Source organism: Pistacia vera, unplaced genomic scaffold (genome assembly GCF_008641045.1).
Source record: "Pistacia vera cultivar Batoury unplaced genomic scaffold, PisVer_v2 Contig737, whole genome shotgun sequence".
Lineage (NCBI taxonomy): Eukaryota > Viridiplantae > Streptophyta > Magnoliopsida > Sapindales > Anacardiaceae > Pistacia > Pistacia vera.
This window is the reverse complement of record NW_022196598.1, coordinates 106,224-130,405: the sequence shown is the minus strand read 5'-3', so window position 1 is coordinate 130,405 and position 24,182 is coordinate 106,224. Positions and strand designations below refer to the sequence as shown.

General features: G+C 35.7%; 1 protein-coding gene and 2 pseudogenes across 1 annotated transcript; all 3 read right to left on the bottom strand.

Moving 5' to 3' along the window:
- Positions 1-634: 634 nt before the first annotated feature.
- LOC116115351 lies at positions 635-4,678 on the bottom strand (annotated as a pseudogene).
- Positions 4,679-6,540: 1,862 nt separating this feature from the next.
- LOC116115318 (probable lysine-specific demethylase ELF6) lies at positions 6,541-15,432 on the bottom strand. The gene is made up of 7 exons (XM_031401473.1): positions 13,965-15,432; positions 13,426-13,504; positions 13,153-13,220; positions 11,777-11,927; positions 10,472-11,040; positions 9,794-9,991; positions 6,541-9,605 (listed from the first exon to the last, which is right to left on the bottom strand). The coding sequence occupies exons 1-7, from the start codon at positions 15,136-15,138 to the stop codon at positions 6,976-6,978; spliced, it is 4,869 nt and encodes a 1,622-aa protein (XP_031257333.1). The 5' UTR covers positions 15,139-15,432; the 3' UTR covers positions 6,541-6,975.
- A 3,596-nt stretch (positions 15,433-19,028) lies between these two features.
- LOC116115350 lies at positions 19,029-23,099 on the bottom strand (annotated as a pseudogene).
- Between the last annotated feature and the right edge of the window lie 1,083 nt (positions 23,100-24,182).

Genomic DNA, 24,182 nt, shown 5'->3' with positions numbered 1-24,182 from the left:
GGACGCAGATATTTACTAGAAGTGTTCCATCTCGTGAACGGTTATTGATGATAATGCCAGATCCTTTTGAAGCATAGAACTATCAGGACCAGCAAAAAGATCCTCTGCAAATAAATAAAGTAAGATGCAACTCTATTCAGCAACTTGGCGAGCCAGCAGGTGATAATCAGATAGATATTGAACCAATAAATGAATGAGAAGTCTACCCCAACATTGACAAATGCTTTCACATATTACTTAATCTACAAGTAAACAAAAAGATTATTGAAATGATGTAGTAATACTGAGGCATCTTTCTATCATAATTAGTCCTTGAGTTTAATGACTGACAAAGTAAGTGGAGAACACCAGACGCACAAAAGAACAATGAGACCTATATGAGGCAATGTTACAACTTCTTAAGGACCTTGAAACATTCTATACGTCCTAAAACATCTTTTATTCCATCCTATGCATTGATTTAGCTAGAAATATATAATCCAAATGTCAAAATGACAACTCAGTATTACAAAAAAGGGGAGAAGAAGTTGATGAAAATAACACAAAGTTACCAGACAAGGGAGCCAAATACCTGAAACAGAGCTCTTAGTTAGATCCAGGTCCATACAGGGATGACTGTTTTTAGGTTTGAAATTCTTGGACCCTTTGAACAAATAGCAGGCAGAAATTCCATTGATGCCCTCTCAGATGGTTGTACCACAGACATAAATGGAAAACCCAGAATACACAAGCCACACATGCCAATGCCCCGGAATCAATTTGAAAATCAGACGATATGTATCATCATCCATATACAAATATTCAGAGTTTCCATATATAAGTTCATCTCATCAGGAGATTATTCTGATTAGTTTTTTTTCTCAGAATGAATATCTGAAACAGTTGCTCCTGGTGTTGCAGTAACAGCATCGGTTGCAGTGGGCAACTGAGATTCCCTACTTGAACATGGAAGTAAATCTGGGTTCCACAGTACAGCATAAGAAGTTGATTCTTGTCCAAGAAGAGCAGACAAAGTGTTGTTCTCTTTAACATATCTTCATAAAAGCCTTCTTTATTAACAACTCTCTTTCTTCCTTTAGCCGATCTCTCAGGCGAGAGCTCCGAGCACCTGGTAGTAAGGATCTCGGCACCCTGGATCAAAACCAATCCAGCAAAAGAGATATGAGGAATAAAACAATTATGTGTGATCGCTTACATCTTCACTATGACATAACAGAGAAACACAACAGAAAATTATTAGTGTCATTCAGATTTCAGAACATCTCCCAGAAACCATAATGTCTGTAGAGACTGCTCTCAGAAATATTATATCCATTCAGCCCAATTGGAATTCTTATATACTGAAATATCTCTCAAGTGATCAAGAGTGTTTGAACTAATATCAAAACAAATATGCCAGCCTTGAGCAACAAATAAGTCATAAATCAACAATTTGAGAGATACAAGAAATACAAATATATCAATCAAGCTACTTATGACAAGTAAAGAAATAACTGTTTCCACCTATGTACGTCAATCATGATAAACATTGGTATTTTTGCATCAGTCATAACTTCATGAAAGGCAATGTCATGTCAAACAATGTCTAAAAGCATTATTGGGCTCAAATACCGTTTAGCCAGATCCTGCAATGACATAAAACAATCTTGAAGGAAAATTCAGAAGTCAACATCAGCTAGGACACTTTGATTTCATTAAATAATGGATGTGGCATGAAATCACAATGGGTAGTCCTCATACAGTGAAGTTGCAGAAGCATGTTAACATAATAACTCCGGTCAATATTCACTCACTTAGGGTCCATAGAAAGTTTGAAAGGGAGATATATAAAACATAATCAACCTTGAAACAAAGACATGGTCAACAGGTATAGCAGCTGTGTGATGGGAAAGCATGGGAAGATAATTCATGGCAGCTCTACGTACTGCAGCCCCTTAGCCACGTTTAGCCACTGTGGAGTTCAAAGTTAGCAGCTTCCCCACAATTAAAACTAGATTGAAGAAGAACAGCTATAGTAATCAATGAACTAAATAAAGATGAAGAGAGGGAAAAAAAGAGATTATAGAGAAATTCCAGCGTAGCAGTCACAAGATTGTGTATGAACAGTGGTTATAACGTTCCAAACTCTACGGGCACGTATAGATTTTTTCCAAATACAGTATAGAAGAACAGTAAATGGTAAACAGAACACTATATTTAAACATGAATGTAAAAAGCACATCAGGCTCATGTAAACAGAAGATCGTTTATTTCTAATAGCAATGGAATGAAAGATCCATACAACATCTTCTAGCATCAAGTATAAACCTCAATAACACTTTTATCCAACCAATTTCTTATGATGACAGCATTAATGAGTAAATCTTTGTAGAAGTAAAACAGTGAAGCAATATTATGCACGAGATAGGCCAATCAAACAGCTTTTCTGACTTGTACTGTTAAATACCCATCAGTTAGAGTTCAGGAACTTGTGGCGTCCGATTATCAAGAAAAGTCCAAGCCATGATCATGCACATACGTCCACTTAAAATTGTATTTTGATAGACTAGCAGTATACACTAAGGAGTTACAGTTTATATTAATAAAGGTCAATGACCCTGATTGTGACCAAAATATGTTATCGTAGACTTTGGCAGAAATGGTACACATAGAGTTTAGTACGTCAGTCTCTATCTTCAGTTTATCTACAATGCAAATTTCGAGGCAGCATCCCCCATAAATAGGATGATAGTTAGAAACATACATGGACCTATTCAAAACCCTCTATAGTCTAGTGGCCAAAAGTTAGAAAAGAGTCAACCATACAACTTTCCCTGATACACAGATGATTAAGAAAATCCTTGCATTTTTTTCCTACACACTACTTTAAGATGTCTTCTTCTCAAGAGATAATTACCTTGTTTTTGCATCTAAATAAAAGCTAGGCAATGAGGACACATCTTGAGCATTTTAATTATGTCTTTTACATCATAGCAATCAAATATGCAAAGGGATTTTGAATTCTTTAGCTTTAAGATTTGTGATATTCTAGAAAACTTGGATTCTATCCAAATACTTGTAGAACTTCCATATTCAATTTTTCTCAAAAATTAACATTTAATTTACATTACTAAGTGCCAGTTAGAGGCCATAGCAAAAATAATGTCCAAAAAGTTATTGTAAATATGCAAACAAACTGTAAAGCAATTACCGTGGCTGAATCTACATGGTAAGCCCTTGGAAAAGTCACAACAAATTCACCAGGATTCTGAACTAACCTAAAGGAGAAACCAGAATATCGTAAGTAACTTCAATAGTACCTTCGGCAGAAAACACCAAAGGCAGCCCCATTTCCACAAATCAAATTGAACCAGATTATGCATAAAATTCTTTTGGTCTTTTCACTTTTCAAATACAATTAGCCATCAAACAAAAAATATGTAAATCAATTGAAAAATTAAAAAAGTAACCCACTACAACATGGAATGCCTGATGCAACAATTACTTCAGGCGAGAGTAGAGTTGTCTTCTCACCAATAGAGAGAGAGCAGCTGAAAAAAAAAGGAAGCTGGATTTTAGCCAAACCAAAAAGATATAGAATAAATAATTCCAAATAATTTAAGATAGAAATGAAAAATTCCACTGAGAAAATGGGTGACCACACTACGGAATCAAGAATTACCTCCAGCCATTGAAACAAACTCACGAGCAGTATTTTGGATCTTCTAAGCTCTCAAGACACTCTATTGATGGTGTATTTTTCTATATATTCGAGTTTTGAGCTTAGGGACCAAAATAATATACATAGCCAAGCTTCCATCAAGCTCATAATGGCATTGCTTAATGGCTGCCATAAATCCCAAACGCTTGGAAACTGAAGCATTTGAAAACTGAACAAAGAACGTGGACCATCAACTTTAAAACTGATGAAAATCAAAACGTTATTTACGTTACTCATGTAACGTAAGTTTTACATATCAGAGATAAAAGCTTCACTCTTGGGATCCACTAGGGGATTATCTAAGGGAATGACGCGGTCGGAGGGGGACCAGGGGTTTGGGAAGACTTCGAGGAGGAAGATGGTGAAGGAGGGTGTAGGCAGGGACGTAACCACGATTCTGAGTCAGTGGATTCAAAACATCAAAATTGATTAATTTACAAGAAAATATGTACTGAAGTAATAAGCATAAAAAATGCTACAATCGTGTTCGATGATTTTTCATATTCTGAAAACGTTGCATAATTGCTTCATTGACAATTTCATCAAATATCTCTCTCTCAATAAATGTAATAAAACAATCATTTAACAATTGATCTCCCATTCGATTTCGTAGTCGATTTTTCACAATCTTCATAACAGAAAATGTTTTTTCAACACTTACAGTTGCAACAGGTAATATCAATGCTAATTTCATATATAAAAAGATAACAACAAAAACATCCTCCTTTTCTATACTATACTCCAACCAATTTGCATATTCTTAAACCAAACAGGATTAAAACAACACATTAAATTCTCAATTGCTCGCTTTTTAAAATTATGATTGTGTGGTTGGCAATGTCCTTTTCGCAAGTATGTCTTTCTCACTCTGTCTCTATCATTAGGATGATATTCTAAAAATTTAATCCTCAATCCAGGATCTGCAGGAAGACTACTCAAGTTAAGCTTAACATATATTTGTCTTGAACTAGATTCCATAAGCTCATTGTGAACATTATTGTGATGTCTTTTGTTTTGTTCATTTTATGGTTCCTCATTAGACAACTTTCTTTTGATAAAAAGCTTGTCCATAATTAAAAAAAATAAAAGAATTTTTATTATCAGAAATATAATTTATTTACAATTACAATTAAAAAACAACACAAATTTATCAAAATTCAACTCATAACTTAGGCTTTTCAAACAATTTCTACTAACCCAACAAATTTCAACTCATAAACCCATAAAAACTCATCAAATCTAACTCTAAATATCAAGCAATTAACCAATATATCGAAATTAAACCAAATTCCCAAATCCCTACAACTTAAGGTTTCATCAATTCTTTAAACCATATTCAAAATTAACTCAATAACTAACCACAATTTATCAAACCCAACTTAAAACAGTAATTAATTAACCCATATCTCAACATAAACAAGATTAAATCAAAACTCACATCAAAATCTAGGAATTATTTCAAACTCATTTATTAAACTCAATAAAAACTCATAACTCATGATCTTTCGTCAATTAAGAAAGCTAAAAGAAAAAAATTAATTTAAAGTAAAAAAATAAAAATAAAATTAGTATCATCTTATCTTGTAATCCAAAGGAGTAGCCTTTCTTGAGTATCCAATCAAAGGAAAAATATAATATGAAAGCAAAAGAGAGGAAATAAAGAAAAGAGGAAAGTTTAAAAAGTATTAATTAATAATTTATTTTGTGGGGTTAACATGAAGTTAAGTGGGGTTAAAATTGTAAAATCTATAAATTATTAATATTTTTTTGAAATTTTTAAAAAGTTTAGTGGGTTCAATTGAACCCAAAAGCCACTATGTGGGTATGTGTTTGGGTGTAGGGAGTGAAGTTGAATACTGTGGCGGAGAAGAGGTCGGAGAGGTGTTCGAAGACGGCCATTTGGTAGGAGAGACATGAGTATTGAGTGTAAGGGACGTAGGGGCGAGCAGTTTTAGGTACCCGCTCAAATTCAAAGGAATCTGAATTGGAACCTGAAACATAGGTTATAGTTTCAGGTACTTGGGATAATTTTGGTTACCCCCTACTTTTTAAAAAATTACAAATAAACCCTCTAAAAGTTATACACCACCAATAGTTTATAAAAGTTATAGTTTAGTCCTGATTTCTACCCAAATCTTGGTTTCGATTTCGATTCCTGCGGTGGTGAAATTAAAACCGGAACTGCACAGTACCGATTTCGATTTTTGAGAGTCGGACCAACTCTATGAAGGCCAACTCCGAGTAGGAACTGTAACTGGAACCTCGGATACTCGTTGATTCTGGTTCTATCCTAAAATAATGCTCACCCCTAGGAGGGAGGGCTCTGGTGCTGAGGTTGGTAAAGCGGAGTCCGCCACTTTTCTTGTTGGAGATGAAGAGTTAGGGATAAATGAGCTAGACGTTTCAGGCGGGAAAACGACATAAAATATTCCCCCTTTTTTAATTTTGTAACACATGAAAGGGACTGTTTTCCTTTGTGGATGTTGAAATACATCTTTGGGTTTTAGAGATGTGTTCTGTTTTTGGCTATAGGATGGATTTATACAAAAAAAATCGGATTAGTACATCAAAAAATTGTTTTTTTTTTTTAAATTATTTTAATAAAATGCAATTTCTCAAAATATATTTTTATGAAATAAAATTTTGAATACCAATATAAATAATCATTTTCTTTCGAATTATTTTTACATCCAACCAAGTTGACAATTTAAATAAAATAAAATAAAAAATTACATGTATTATTGAGCTATCTGGACTTCTCTAAAACTAAGAAAATGAAAATAATATTGAAGTAAAGACATCATGCGGGCATTAAGATAAGGAGTTAAAAAGTATCAAACAGATGAAAGAAATTGTCATTGAATTCATCTCCTGCTTTCGACACATTTTCAATTTCAATCTAGCAATTGACTCAAATCCCTCTTGGATCTTTCTTAAGAAGTCACAAATTTTGTAACAATCTGATTAAACAAAAGACTCATGTATCCTATCTTCAATTCTACAAAATGCCTGGCCTAAGATGCTCATCTAAAAATAAAACAGCATCAAAAGTTGAGTTTCAGAAAGATCAAGAATCAAAGAAGACTTTTTCAACTATTGCATTCAATGAATTGAATAATGCTCACCTACATGAAGGATCAGCCTAATCCTAAATCTATATCTGAGCAGAAAGTCAAGTTTATAGCACAAATTCTGCAGGCCAATTCGACCCCAGAATCTCCATTCAATATATCAATATATTACAAAACCTGCCTGATTACTAGCCTTCAGGTGGATTAGTTATCATAGTGCCCTGTTTTACGTCTATGTCGGCTAATATCAGACACAAACCTGAAAGAAAGGCCACAGCCCTCAACCTTGCACTTGTATGGCCGCTCTCCTGTGTGCACCCGTATATGCTCAGTCCTAGCCCATGCCCACTTGAATGACATGGAACAACCATTCCAGGGGCATTTAAGGGGCCGATCATCATCGTGAACTCGTTGATGAATTATTGCATATTTATGAGAGCTGAATCTCTTCCCACATCCGTCATGTGGGCATCGATTCCGTTTGTGCAAAGAAAGCTCTGTCTTTGTCTCAAAACTCATGCGACAGCCATCCAAGTCACACCTGTAATGCTTCTTTATGAACTTTTTCTTCTCCTGGCGAGGAACTGAAACATTTAAAGGTTTCTTCATTGTCTTTGTTGTTAGCTTTTCCTTGGCTACGGGGCTGATCTCAACCTCACTTCTGTTCGCTGTATCTTTCCCACCCCTTGGTCTCAACCCTTCACAAGGACTCCTGATATACCCACTGCAATTGGACTTGTTTTCAGTTAACTGCTCCACTTCACTCTTCCTTTTTTTTCCTTTACTGGCACTTGAACTGTGCTCTTCTGCAGTGGACTTGTTTTCTAACTCTCTTTCGTCTTTAGATGAAGAAGAAACTTCTTTGCTAATGTGCAATTTTTCTGAAGATGGGGACTCCCTACGGGTTCTGCAGTACTTCTGAATCACGGCAGGAGCAGGTTGGTTTATCCGTGTCAAAGAACTAGCTTTCTCCTCGTTAGTTGCATTTGCGGTCTGAGCCCTTTTCAGCAGTTGATCTTTTCCCACATTACCGCTTGAGTTCTCTTCAGAACAGATCCCATTTGGCAGTTCTGAACATTCTTCTACTGAGGCAGGGATAAGATAATTTTCTTTTCTCTGTAAACTGGAAGAGCAGACAAGCTCATCCACATTAGTTTCAGTTGTAGACTGAATTTCTGGATGCATTTCAGAGCCGAAGGTCACATCAGCACAGGTAGCTCCTGGTTTTCCAGAACATCCTTCCACTGAGAGAGAGGAAGGCTGCATCTGTGTGATAGTACTCGTTACAAGTTCCTCCCCACTTCCACTTGTAGTAAGGACATCCTGCTCTGGAGCTTCTTTCATCGTAGTCTTAATTTGGCACAAGTCTGCAGCAGCACATTCCTTGGTTGGGGCTTCAGAACTTTCCAGCGAGATATTAGTAGACTGATCCATCAGTATAACAGAACTCGACAAGTGTTCCTCATGAGTCCCATTCATAATCTTGATTTCATTGTGCACGTTATCATCTAAAGACACTTGATTCCAAGTGTCTTCGGCAGCACATATTTGCATCTGATCTTCACAATTTTCTTTTGTTGAGGCAGGAGTGGGCTGATTTATCAGTTTATCATCCCAGGAAATGGATTCCTCATCATTGTTTCCATCAGCTGGCTTCATATCTTGCACCAGTTCATCCTTAGAAGTCATACAATCATGTGCATTACTGTTCATATAAAAATTATCAAGAACCTTGTCCTCCATCTCTGTGTCAAAACTCCCCAGAGGTGGATGAGCAACATGTAAACTTGGTGAATTAGCAGGATAAGAGACCTCATTCACAGAGACATCCTTATCAGCCAATAGATTGTACGGAGTTTCAGAAGCTAGATTACAAGTCTTATTGGTGATTTTGATATTTTCCATGGTCGTATCATCAGCTGCATTGATATGTCCACCAGAACATTTCTCTGCAAAAGAAATTCCCTTCTCACTGACCATGTCAGTGTCCTTGATGATTTGTCGTGTCTGATGATTATTTTGGATTGCCGTATAACACATTTCATCGTCCAAAGTTTCAGTGCCAATCTGCCCAATATTATCAACCACTAAAGTAGCAGCTGCAAGTGAATCTGCAACTCGTGAAGGTGAGTAATTCAAGCTCACATCCCTGGTTGCATCAAGCACCCGAATTTCATGTAGCCCTTCAGAGTTCCCGATGTGAGATAGTTCCAATCCAGCAGAAATACTTCCAGTATGCCCAATGTTGCATGGGTTAATTTCAGAATTAAATTTATCATGCTTAACCAGATCGCCACAAATAGCAGCTGAAACTTCTTCTGGTAAAAACTTTTTAGGGTGTCCACAAACTCTACTTGCTTCTGGTTTTAACCGGAATTTCCTTCTTGAATATTGAATTATTTTTTCTTCTTTTTCAACAACGCCATCTAACTTTTCTCCCAACACTTCATCTGTTTTTATTTCAATATTGTGGCATGTTTTGGATTTGGCTGGCTGATTTAGCTTAACTTTTGAGCGAGATTTTCTGGACTGCCATTTGATATTTGAGAAATCTGAACTGGCACTCTTTTCAGAAAACAAACCACCCAATGACAACGCATGCTGAACTTGCTTAGATGGTGAATTCTTCCTGACCTTCACGCAGTGTCGTAAGTTAACTCCCAGTTTAGAGGTCCAGTCTTCACTGCATTCATCGTGTTCTTCATCATCAACCGCAAGATCAATCAACTGTAGATCTTCTTGGGAGGCAGTATCTAATGGAACATCATTATAATTGAAAGGGCTACCAATCTCCTCAGCAATAGCCACAGCATGTGCTTTTATTTTCTGGTAGTCTACATATATACATATTCAAAAAAAGAAATGTTATAAAATTGACAGTGCAAATCTGAGAACTAAGAAAAAGTGCTATACTTGGAGAGTAAATAATGAATGAGTACAAAGCATAATGACTAACCAAACAATGGAATGATATGACTATGAAACAGCAAGAAAGTTGAGTGTATCATAATGACTATCTCACCAGAGTGGCAAACGACCAGGATGTTTGCTCCACCTTTAGACCGGAATATCTCTTCAATTTGAACAGCATGCTCCAGGCAGAAAATCCGAGGACGCAGATATTTACTAGAAGTGTTCCATCTCTTGTTGAACTTGGTTATTGATGATAATGCCAGATCCTTTTGAAGCATAGAACTATCAGGACCAGCAAAAAGATCCTCTGCAAATAAATAAAGTAAGATGCAACTCTATTCAGCAACTTGGTGAGCCAGCAGGTGATAATCAGATAGATATTGAACCAATAAATTAATGAGAAGTCTACTCCAACATTGACAAATGCTTTCATCATATTACTTAATATCTACAAGTAAAACAAAAGATTATTGAAATGATGTAGTAATTACTGCAGGCATTTCTTTCTATCATAATTAGTCCTTGAGTTTAATGACTGACAAATGTAAGTGGAGAATCACCAGACACACAAAAGACACCATGAGACCTATTATGAGGCAATGTTACAACTTCTTAAGGACCTTGAAACATTCTATACGTCCTAAAACATCTTTTATTCCATCCTATGCATTGATTCTAGCTAGAAATATATAATCCAAATGTCAAAATGACAACTCAGTATTACAAAAAAGGGGAAGAAGAAGTTGGTGAAAATAACACAAAGTTACCAGACAAGGGAGCCAAATACCTGAAACAGAGCTCTTAGTTAGATCCAGGTCCATACAGGGATGACTGTTTTTAGGTTCTGAAATTCTTGGACCCTCTTGAACAAAATCAGCAGGCAGAAATTCCATTGATGCCCTCTCAGATGGTTGTACCACAGACATAAATGGAAAACCCAGAATACCACAAGCCACACATGCCAATGCCCCGGAATCAATTTGAAAATCAGACGATATGTCATCATCATCCATATACAAATCATTCAGAGTTTCCATATATAAGTTCATCTCATCTAGGAGATTATTCTGATTAGTTTTTTTCTCAGAATGAATATCTGAAACAGTTGCTCCTGGTGTTGCAGTAACAGCATCGGTTGCAGTGGGCAACTGAGATTCCCTACTTGAACATGGAAGTAAATCTGGGTTCCACAGTACAGCATAAGAAGTTGATTCTTGTCCAAGAAGAGCAGACAAAGTGTTGTTCTCTTTTAACATATCTTCTATAAAAGCCTTCTTTATTAACAACTCTCTTTCTTCCTTTAGCCGATCTCTCAGGCGAGAGCTCCGAGCACCTGGTAGTAAGGATCTCGGCACCCTGGCATCAAAACCAATCCAGCAAAAGAGATATGAGGAATAAACAATTATGTGTGATCGCTTACATCTTCACTATGACATAATCAGAGAAACACAACAGAAAATTATTAGTGTCATTCAGATTTCAGATAACCATCTCCCCAAAAACCATAATGTCCTGTATTGTAGAGACTGCTCTCAGAAATATTATATCCATTCAGCCCAATTGGAATTCTTTATATACTGAAATATCTCTCAAGTGATCAAGAGTGTTTGAACTAATATCAATAACAAATATGCCAGCCTTGAGCAACAAATAAGTCATAAATCAACAATTTGAGAGATACAAGAAATACCAAATATATGCAATCAAGCTACTTATGACAAGTAAAGAAATAACTGTTTCCACCTATGTACGTCAATCATGATAAACATTGGTATTTTTGCATCAGTCATAACTTCATGAAAGGCAATGTCATGTCAAACAATGTCTAAAAGCATTATTGGGCTCAAATACCTTGTTTAGCCCAGATCCTGCCAATGAACATAAACAAATCTTGAAGGAAAATTCAGAAGTCAACATCAGCTAGGACACTTTGATTTCATTATAATAATGGATGTGCATGAAATCACGAATGGGTAAGCCCTCATACAGTGAAGTTGCAGAAGCAATGTTAACATAATAACTCCGGTCAATATTCACTCACTTAGGGTCCATAGAAAGTTTGAAAGGGAGTATATATAAAACATAATCTAACCTTGAAACAAAAGACATGGTCAACAGGTATAGCAGCTGCTGATGGGAAAGCATGGGAAGATAATTCATGGCAGCTCTACGCACTGCAGCCTCCTTAGCCACGTTTAGCCACTGTGGAGTTCCAAAGTTAGCAGCTTCCCCACAATTAAAACCTAGATTGAAGAAAGAACAGCTATAGTAATCAATGAACTAAATAAAGATGAAGAGAGGGAAAAAAAGAGATTATAGAGAAATTCCAGCGTAGCAGCTTTACAAGATTGTGTACGAAACAGTGGTTATAACGTTCCAAACTCTATGGGCAATGTACAGATTTTTTCCAAATACAGTATAGAAGAACAGTAAATGGTAAACAGAACACTATATTTAAACATGAATGTAAAAAGCACATCAGGCCTCATGTAAACAGAAGATCGTTTATTTTCTAATAGCAATGGAATGAAAGATCCATACAACATCTTTGAGCATCAAGTATAAACCTCAATAACATTTTTTATCCAACCAATTCTTCTTTACTGATGACAGCATTAATGAGTAAATCTTTGTAGAAGTAAAACAGTGAAGCAATATTATGCACGAGATAGGCCAATCAAACAGCTTTTCTGACTTGTACTGTTAAATACTCATCAGTTAGAGTCATGAACTTGTGGCGTCCGATTTATCAAGAAAAGTCCAAGCCATGATCATGCACATACGTCCACTTAAAATTGTATTTTGATAGACTAGCAGTATACATCTAAGGAGTTACAGTTTATATTAATAAAGGTCAATGACCCTGATTGTGACCAAAATATGTTATCGTAGACTTTGGCAGAAATGGTACACATAGAGTTTAGTACCTCAGTCTCTATCTTCAGTTTATCTACAATGCAAATTTTCGAGCAGCATCCCCCATAAATTAGGATGATTAAGTTAGAACATACATGGACCTATTCAAAACCCTTCTATAGTCTAGTGGCCAAAAGTTAGAAAAGAGTCAACCATACAACTTTCCCTGATACACAGATGATTAAAGAAAATTCCTTGCATTTTTTTCCTACACACTACTTTAAGATGTCTTCCTTCTCAAGCAGATAATTACCTTGTTTTGGCATCTAAATAAAGAGCTAGGCAATGAGGACACATCTTGAGCATTTTAATTATGTCTTTTACATCATAGCAATCAAATATGCAAAGGGATTTTGAATTCTTTAGCTTTAAGATATTGTGATATTCTAGAAACCTTGGATTCTATCCAAATACTTGTAAAACTTCCATATTCAAATTTTTCTCAAAAATTAACATTTAATTTATCCATTACTAAGTGCCGGTTAGAGGCCATAACAACAATAATGTCCAAAAAGTTATTGTAAATATGCAAACAAACTGTAAAGCAATTACCGTGGCTGAATCCTACATGGTAAGCCCTTGGAAAAGTCACAACAAATTCACCAGGATTCTGAACTAACCTAAAGGAGAAACCAGAATATCGTTAAGTATAACTTCAATAAGTACCTTCGGCAGAAAACACCAAAGGCCAGCCCCATTTCCACAAATCAAATTGAACCAGATTTATGCATAAAATTCTTTTGGTCTTTTCACTTTTCAAATATCAATTAGCCATCAAACAACAAAAATATGTAAATCAATTGAAAAATTAAAAAAGTAACCCACCTACAACATGGAATGCCTGATGCAACAATTACTTCAGGCGAGAGTAGAGTTGTCTTCTCACCCAATAGAGAGAGAGCAGCTGAAAAAAAAAGGAAGCTGGATTTTAGCCAAACCAAAAAGATATAGAATAAATAATTCCAAATAATTTGAGATAGAAATGAAAAATTCCACTGAGAAAATGGGTGACACAAATACTCATATTTTCAATATGATTTGAGACTGGATAGTAAATTAAAAAACCATTCAAATTTCTCAATCACCATATAACAAAAAAAAAAAAAAAGAAAAAAAAAAAGTTGACTATTTAGGTCCAGAAGTAATCACCCAACATGATTAGGCTCCTATATCAGGCAGCAAAAATTCAAGATTGTACCAACATCTCAAATAACTCAACAAGGTCATTTACTTGCGTGTGCAGTCATATCACATACTTCTATCCAAATATTTGTAAAACAAACTTGAGCAACAAACATCTGAATATTACCCCTTGTAATGCTTAAACTTTTGGATATAAAATTCACAATGAAAATTTGACATACCTAAACAGTCAATATTACCACCATAGACCTCATTGCGAATAACTTCCTCAAAAGTAAACGCATAATCTCCTGGGACAGAATACCAAGTCTTTGGAGCGCCAGTGTGAAGAAAGTTCATGCTGTGAAGTTCATGATCTTCAACGTGCCATGCAAACCAGCTGAACAACATACCAATATAAACCATAGGAGAAGTAACACCAGGGATATCATCTGGCATGAAACGGGTCAGTGAACCGGGTGACCGTGCAATCACTTGCAGATTCCATGGACTATTTGCAAGCTTCCAACCCGCTGTACCTTCCAAATCATTACTACCATTTACAATCTTTCGTCTAGAAGATTGTGAATTTTCATCCAATGAGATAGTTGAAGAAGTTGTAGACAAGTTGGATGTATCTAAACATTTACTAGCATCATTATTAACATAAGCATCTCTAATGTCATCATTATGGGTATTATTTACACTGCCTATTTCATTGTTCTTGCAATCGGCTTTTCCTCTATTCCGATAAGATTTCCAAGATTTCATCTTTCTCCTCCGTCTATGAAAATACCGAAACTGACCCTCCGGTTCCCCAAAAGCTGACCCAGGCACATCATTTGCATACTCCACATATATAGGCTTCTCTGAAGCTAACTTCCAAAATAATGCCTCTATAACCGATGGTGAAACCTCCTTAATCATACCCAATAAACTTCGAGCAAAACCCTTCGACTTTGACTCAAACTGTTCCAACGTATAAACTGCTCCACTTTGCCACACCTGCTTATGCACACCCAATTGCGGATTATCATTAACGACCCCTTTTGTTCTTTTCACACTCTGTCCCAACTCCTGATGTCTAGTTGTAAAAACTGCCCTAACCTCCCCATCATTGCCACTGTCACTAGAACCTACTTTCGGCACATCACCAGCATTTGGGAAATTCCCATCAGAACCCAAGTCCGGGCACTTCAAAAGCGACTTATTTAAATTACCAAAAACATATTTTTTTGACGGTTTTGGCAATGGTGGGATAATTTTACATATACCAAAAGCACTAGCTTCCTTCTCAATTCTTGATATATAAGCAATTGGGTCAGCAAATTCAGTATCAGTTGGTCGAAAGACCGGTGCCAATGGCAACCCTTTTAGCCAAGTGGGAATTTCCACATTATTATTATTATTTCCCATCTACAACAAACAGAGATTCACACCTACACCATCAATACAACCACCAAAACAGCATAATCTTGTAACATTGCTTAACCTATTATCAATGTTACAACAAAACACTAAGTGGGTATTGAAAATGAAACCCTAGAACACAAATTGAATACAAATTCCACATGGGTTTGTTCTGTTATAAACAGAAACTACCATTAAACCAGAAGAACTACCAATACAACAGAAATGTAAACAATAAATAACAGAACCTGGTAAACGCAAGAGACTTTTGAGGTGGTTTTGTCTTCAAAAGAACCAAAGCCCAAGAGAGAGAGAGAGAGAGAGAGAGAGAGGGGTTTTAGCTTTTAGCTCACCTAGGTTATGGGCAACGTTCTTACACGGCGCAAAATAGCATTCTATATGGAAAACAGACTAGTATGCGCTGATAGGATTCGGCGCACCGATTCATTTAACTGTTTGTGGACCGTATGATTTCGGTTCGGTAGAGTGGGGGGATTTTGCTCTGCGAAAGCGTGGAATAAAAAAATAATGATAATAAGGTAAGGTGTAGGTTTAGTAGGTGTACATGTAGCTACATGCGCATGTTAACATTGAGATGTGTGTAATTTGATGGAAAAGGACGTCTAGGGTGTATATCACTTATAGGGGACAGCATGATTTTATCTCTTGATCTTCATCAAGATCATCATATTCTTTGTTGTTTTCATTATTATTGTTGTTGTCTTTATTTTAATTGAGGAAATCAGTCAAATCACGTTAAGACGTTAAAGAGTACTTTACAATTATAAAGATTTAGATTAAATGCTTTTTCTAATGCGGTAATACCACTTAATTGTTAATAGACGGATACCCACTACCCAGTCAATTAATTATACGACTTTATAAAGTGATATTGTTTTTTGGGATGTCAACTTTGTATACATTATCATATCGTTAAATATTATAAAGGTAGACGGACGGTAAAATTTATGGTTGATTTGGAAAACCGATCTTGTAAGAAGCGAGTTATTGATAATCTGATAGTCATGCGCAAAGAGAAAGCACGAATGTGAAGGCTTAAGAGACATAGTGTGGTGTTTGTCGTGTGTATTCTGACACTCAAGTCAGCACAAGTAAAGATATTTTAGTGATAGCTGAGAGCAAAAAAGGGTTTACCATAATGTGGCTAGGGCAAGGGCAAGAGAGGCTAGTAAATTTAGTCGGAACTAAACTTTAAGCGAGGAAAGACGTGGTTCTAAGCAATAATTTAGAAGTTAAAGCTATAGGTTATTTATGAATCAATAATGAGAGGCTAACTCCTGTTTATATAGTAACCAGAATTTGGAATCTTAATAGACTCTGATCCTACTTGGTAGAGGAGTCTGAATTAGGAATGAAATCTTATTACTTGCCTTTATCGAATTATGACTACTAATTCAAGTAAGATCTGGGATCTTGACTGAATTGAAAACAAATAGGATTCTGATTCCTATTTGGGACGAATGTGGCTAATGGATGGCGCCCTTAATCTAGAAAACCAACTCATGGAGTAGCCCAAGGAGTAGTTGGCCTAGTTTGGGGTGACCCTGCTTGTAAAGAGACTCAACTCGTAAAGTACCCACTCGGGAGAGGGTTGACTCGTGGTGTAGTACACTTTAGATGGGTTAGCCCAAGAATGTTTCTTCTTACAAAAATGCATCACATAGGATAGTCAATCCCAAGATGAATTTAAGCGTAAACCCAACGAAATTGGGCTAAACCTAATCGTAATATATTTATTTCGTTATTGGGTCTGACAAGGTTAAATACGTTTTTTACTCATACAATAAATTTATTATTGTTTTTTAAAAAGATTAATGTCAATCAAAGATTAGAATAATGAAACTTGACTATATTTCACTTATAAATCTATGATTATAATTGCAAAATCATGGTATAAAATTATCATTAACACATATTTATAAGTATATATTTATAATTTTATGAATTTTATGTATTAATATACTTGTATAATTTAACTATATACTTTAATAAAGTACAATGAAATTTGAGAATTACAAACAATAATATCTTATGTTATGAGTTACAAACAATTAATTAAGTAACTTCTATTTTATATTTATTTTTACGTAAATCTTTATATACCAAAGGCATTGACTAATTTTAAAAGTTTCTATCAAATAATTTATATAAATGTAGACTTAAAAGGTATACAATTAGGAAAAGGGACACCGAATGCCTAAATCAAAAGAAGATGAGCAAAAGTAACTTTAACGGCGGTGGTGTCGGCCAAATGCACTCCAATGCTCATTTTATTATTAATTAAAAATTACAACTTTATCATGGTTAAAATTACTAAACAAGACATAAAAGAGTTATACATATCCAGAAATTTTATTTCCTTTCTCAATCATAAAGCCAATTCAACCTTAGGAGTATCGATTGAAGACTTCTCCCAGAAGATGAAAAAACCAATGGAATGATGAATTCTTGAGTTCGAATTAAAGACCGCATTCTGATTCCTATTATTTGAGGTGGGTAGAGATAAATTCATGTATATTTACTGGTTGGTTGGGATGTTATATGAATTCATGATATGTTGCCAGTGACTCAGGATCCTGGATTACCAGTTGGGTGAGAACTCTAATGACTACCCTTATTAGCAATTGATAAGGAATTCAAACTCAGACCTCTTGAATAATACACTAAAAATCTATATCAACTACTCGACCACCTAAGATAGTTCAAACTATTATTTAATGTTTTCATATAGAAATCACAATCAATCAAATGTGTTTTTTTGTAAATTTTCTTTAAGTAGTAATTAGATCTCTATTTGAATCCAAGTTTTAATAGAATACACAGTAGCATTACCTCTATTATTAGAGTTATTGACTTATTCATTAATCATTATATTAAAGCACATGTCAAAACCCTAATGCTAGATAGATTCCATAATTCATGTTTTCCAAAAATACTTCCACCATAACTTGAGCCCCCTATTCGCCCCCATCTTCTTCTGAACCACTAAAACCAAACTCTATATAGATATAATCAACACCTCTTTGAATATATCTCAACTCATCAACAAAAGCAAAGACATCATCAAGAAGGAAAATGGTGATGAAAAGCAGAAGAAGCGGGTTGTTATTGATGTTCTTGGCATTGGGTGTGATGATTTGTGGGAAAATGAGTGAGCATTTACGCCAGAATGTATGGAGAATGCTTCCCCAGTGCAAGAACAAACCCAAGGAAGCGAAGCTGCTTGCGGGGTTGCCAACTTTACTGTAAACAAGTCGAAGGAAATGACAGTGGTGATGAAATTGGTGATTAACGTCGAGGCGTTGGCCTGGTTCAAGCAAGTTTATTTCTTTCTTTAGATTCAAACTTTGAGGTATCTACCACAATAACATTTTAATTTACTGATTTTTTTGTTTGTAAGATATTTAATAACTTCGAGAATTAGTTGGATGCACGCAAACTACGGCCTAGTATAAAAAAAATAAAAATAATAATTAGCTTCTGATCATATCTATATGCAATTGTCATCTCACATATATATTGTGATTATTTGTACAATATTTCTTGATGCAAACTATTAGTTAATAGTTGTTTTCTTCCTTAATTTGATTTTGTTTTCAGGCTTTAAGCAAAATATAGGAGAGATATATAGGTTGAATAAAAATTGTCTAAAAGTATCCCATATATATAATATATATAGAAAGTCATTTAAAGAGTTTACATTGTTAAACTTATTTGATGGAGGTAAAATCTTCATAAACAATAAGGAAAAGAAAAAAGCACAAAAATTAAGATCAGATTATTGAGTCGCATATGTTTTCAATTGCTTCCGATTTTGCAACTTCTGTTTTCAGTTCATATTTATCTATTGATGAAGCAGTGACTTTGCAATCTTGTTACATTCTCTTCATAAAACCATACTTCTTGAATGTATCTAAATAAGCCCCACTAGCCCCAAATTCCTCCACTGAATCACCTTACCTTCAATGCCTACATACTCTTTCAGCCCAGCCCATTGGGGAACCAGCCTCGACGTACCCCGCTTGTAACGCTCAACGGCAATACCTTCTCCTTAGTCCTTCGGCTGCCTGTCGAAAAGCCGCCAGCACACAAGCGAAACCACCCTCATCTTCTCCTTTCTTGCCTTAGAGTCTTGGCAGCCCGCTCACAAAGACATAGTTCTGTTCCAGTTCCATCAGTATGATCTCTGGCAAATCATTTCCAGAATTGTCGCTTACATGTACCCGCCTCTCCAACTTTTTCAGCCAATGTTCCTTCCAAATTTGCCGCAACTTTTGCCTTGACAATACAAGACACTAGGCACATCTCGACTACGATGGCCATTTTAAGCACCAGCAGTTTCATTCCTCCGCTGGTCTAAACTAAAGCCGCGGCACTGCTCTTAGGCCTGAGTTGTTCAACTGGCTGATGAGTTGGACCATCTTCTCCTAAACCGATTGAGTCGTAGTCATGATGTAGAACCCCAGCGTGGCTTAGAGCAGAAAGCCGAATGGATTCTTCATGTAATCAGAGAATATAGGAAAGTGGCCGCAAAGGGTATCAAACCACTGCCATGTAAAGCAATGCCATTTGATATTCCAGCCATGGCGTGTTCACGAACTCCATAATGGATGTTTCGACCACAAGGTGAATTTGGCTGAGAGAAGTCCACTGATCATGAGATGGACCTTATTAGAGCTTGCAAGGTCTGCACTTCCACCATCAATCCTGGAAGAACTTTAGCAAGCTGGTTCAAGCACTTCTCAGAGTACCCTCGAGTGGCGTCAGTGGATCAGATGCAGACCATTTCGGTCAAATTTCCAATGTACAAAGATTTCTTAAGACTTGGAGCACATTTGTTGTTCTGAAAATACTTTGACAACTCTGTGCCTCTACAGAATAAAAACATAGATACTTTCTCAATTTCTATTCTAACAATTTCTAATTATCTCACATTATATACTACTAACTAAACTCGGAATTTAAATGCTGCAGTTCATTTCAGGATTTAGTCTGAACGAATAGAGAAGCAACAGGAACAAATAATAATAGTTAAACAAAACAAACATAAACAAGAATGTAATACGCGCGATTTACCCTGGTTCACCCAATGTAGGCTACGTCCACTGAGTCAATATTATTTGCAATTGCCTCACCTCTCTCGTTTACAATGAATGAATTGTTCTCACACCCATAACAAGAGAAAAGTATGTTTATATACTAGGTTTAAGGATTAACCTAGTTTTACAAGAATTCCTATTCCTAAGCCCAACCCAAAAAGGAATTAATAACTTAAAAGGAATCCTACAGCGGTTTACATGAAAAGCCCAAAACCGCCTACGGCTCGGGGCCTGCCCCGCGACCCCCGCCCCTCACCGGGGGCGGGGCACCCGCCCGCTGACCGGGCAGCGGGACCCCCGAGTGCGTCCCGTTACCCATTATGCTGAAGTAGTCGACAACTCCAACATAGTCAATCTCCAAAATTAAATGAAAATTTCCTTCCCATAAAGTCAATTATTTACCGGCATGACTTTCCCACCCAGGAAGCAGACCACCAAAAGAGATTCAATTCGACGGCCTCCTGTGGGTACTTGCTTTTGTAATCTATAGTTTAGAGTACCACTCTCTTTCCAGCCTTTCTCCATCGTCTTTCTGATTTCGCATCTCCCTGCGGCAAATTAAGTTTACCAAAAATGCTTTATAATCATGAGTTTTCTTCTTCAGAAAATGAAATGCCTTTCTAATTTTCTCTCTCATTCCTGATGGTGGAAAGTTAAACTAAACCTGTAAACCATAGGAATGACATGAATGGCTCGCGATCACCCCATTTAACTTTTTCTCGCATCATCTTCACTTCATTATCATCAAAGGTACCATGATGAGCTTTAGCTGTTCCTTCTTTTCCTATAATTTGCCAATCAGCGTCTTTACCTGAAAGAAAAACGTGAATCATATTTGCCGGTTAAAATAAGCAAATGCAGTATACACTAAATATTAGCCAGTCCAATAGCTAATTCTTTCTTAAAAAGGTGTTTGTCTAAGCTTATACGCTGGTCAAACTACTATAAGCTCTAAAATTAAACTGACCTGTTTGTTTATAATTTTTTTGAGCTTATAAGTTGAGCTTATAAGCTAAAAAAAATAAGTTGGGGGGGGGGGAGGTATTTTTTTTTTTTTCTTATAAGCACTTTGTTTATAAGCTAGTTTGACCAAGTATATTACCATATTATCCTTGTTTAATTTTAAAATTCCATAGTATGTCACTGTTTAATGTAGTACATTTTTTAGTAATTTATAATAAAATGTACTTATAAGCCACATTTTACCAAACACGTCAATTACTTATCAGTCACTTATAAGTATTTTAACCAACACGTAATTGCTTAAAATTTCAAATACTTATAAGTTAATTTTAGCTTATAAACAATAGCTAATTTTCATAAGCTCAGACAACACCCTAAAAGTGTGTCTAGAGTACTGTGCACTGAGCCTTTTAGATTGGAACAATGAACGGAGTCTCTGAAATGATTATGTCAGCGTGAAAACAAATCAGTGCTATGCAGAAAACAGAAGCTGTCTAGATCATTAATGAAATCACAAACCCGGATGAGAGTTGTTTTTCAGTCTCAATGGCAGCGCGAAGTACTTCCTTGAAGGAACACATGCTCTCATGTATGTTCTCCACTGTAATTGTGCTCCATCCAAGTGCCCTGAATCGCGCTGATATATCTTCAGAAAATGCGAGACAGTTGGTCCATCAATGGTATTTTGATTGTCATCATAAATTAATGTAAGCTTGTGGAGTTTCCAATGAGCAGCCAAAGATGCAGCTTCATTTGATATTCCTTCCATAGCACACCCATCACCCATAATGCAATATCTATGACGAAATTAATTAGTCATTGATGTTACTCTATCATACCTGAGTTATGCCATAGAAGATCATTTATTTTGACTTACGTCCGATGGTCCAGATAACAGCATCAGGCTTATTGAATCTAGCAGCTAAGTGAGCCTCTGCTAAGGCAAGACCAACGCATTTGCTACACCTTGTCCAAGGGGGCCTATGCCAGAACCAAGACTCAAGTTTTATATATGACTGCAGACAAATTAAGAAAGAACAATAGTTTCCCAGTCTAACTATCTAGTCACTCTCTACATTCAGTTGACTCCCTTTAATGCTTGATGCTAAAGTTAATGAATAGTGTCAATTCCTTCAATATATGTATTGGTCCATCCAAAGTGGCACAATTTGTTCTTCATATATGTTTTTTTACTTGGAAAAAATTCTGACAAATGTTAATTTTACCAGTTGTGACTTCAATGCCCTCTGTCAGAACGTTCTCAGGGTGACCCGGTGTCCGACTTCCTAGCTTGCACAGGCGTTTCAGGTTCTTCCTGAAATTGAAAAATTCAATAAATTACATCGATCAAGATTTTCACTTGTCCATGAAATTGAAGCTTTGGAATTATACCTGAACTGACTGAAAGCCGGCGAGATGAAGACAAACGTACTGAAGCAAACAGCCATGGCCAGCGCTCAAGACAATCTATCCCTGTTAAACCATTTAGGGTTGAAAGGATTATACTTCATAAATGTCTGTAAAGCACATACCCAACTCTGCCATTCCAAGCGCCATGCCGGGGTGGCTGCCTTTGCATTTTGCACGGCGTCACTATCAGCATCCGAACATTGTCCCACATCGCTTGTCAACCATTTCCTGAAACGACTCATCATCATCATCGTCGTCTCCATCATGATAAACCCGAATGCTGTTTGAGTTCTTGCTGCAAGAGCTTTTATAGTGGTTTGAGAGATCACCAGTAGTAGCGCTGGTTTTGAGAGAATTGTGGGGCTTCAATATAGAAGCTGCGGGCGTGTTGCTTTTGCCGTTGTTATTGTAGGAGATGTGTTTGGTTGGAAGAAAGAAGGGTTTGATTAGAAGTGAAGAGATTGCCAAGGCCATGGAGAACCACGGATGTGAATTCAAACTCAGTTTACGAGAACATGATAGATGAAAGTGAAGGAGAGATGACGCGTGGCGAAGTGCGTATTTGAGGATAGATAATAGCTACACTTGTTATGCATGCAGAGAATCGCAATGAGCTGCCTTTTTTATTTTTTATTCTATTGAAAATAAACAAGGAGTTTTTTTTATATCTTAATAGAATAAAAGGAATTTTGTTTGTTTTTATCAATTTTCACTTAAATCTAATTTATTAAATCTTTGATTGGTTATTTTATATAAATTATCACTTATTTTTAGAGAAATTCATTTAAACAAATTAAATTCTATAACTTAAATCTAAACACTGAAATTCCTTTAAGGAATAATAAATTAATTACTTAATATGTCCTTATTCATATAAATATAATTTATATAAAATATAAATAAGATCTAAAATTTATTTATTTAAAAGCTTTAAAATATTTTGGTCAATATGGTGATTGGATTCGTCGGAATTCGCTGTAGACGACCTATTAACCATTTTCTATATTAAAATTTTTATATAGTTAATTATACTAACCTATTTAATATTAATAATTATAATATTACTTAATTATAAATTGATGGTATGATTATAACAAGATTAGTGTAATTAATATAAAGATATATTAATAATATGTAATATAGAAACTTTTATTAGACATCATTAATTAAAAAAAAAAAAATCACATATCTTAATCCTATTAAGTATTAGGTGATACTTTTTAAGTTCTCCCAAAAAAGAATTGAGTTTTTTTTTTTTTTTTTTTTGGTATCAAGTTGTGTTCGGGTCAGCTTGTGCTCCCTTCAACTAATCCTCCAACCCTGAAATTATCGATCAAATAAGAGCTCTCGTGGCCATATCTATTAGGGATCAAAGTGAATCGAACTCAAGACCTCTTGAGTAATATATCCAAGAGTTTTAGTTTACCACTCAACCATCCAATGGTGGTTAAGAAAAAATTATAAAAGAGTTGAATTGGAGGGTCTTTTCTGCCCTTAAAATTACATATCCATCTTTATTGAACTTTATCTTACTCCTGAATGGTTAACATCTAAATT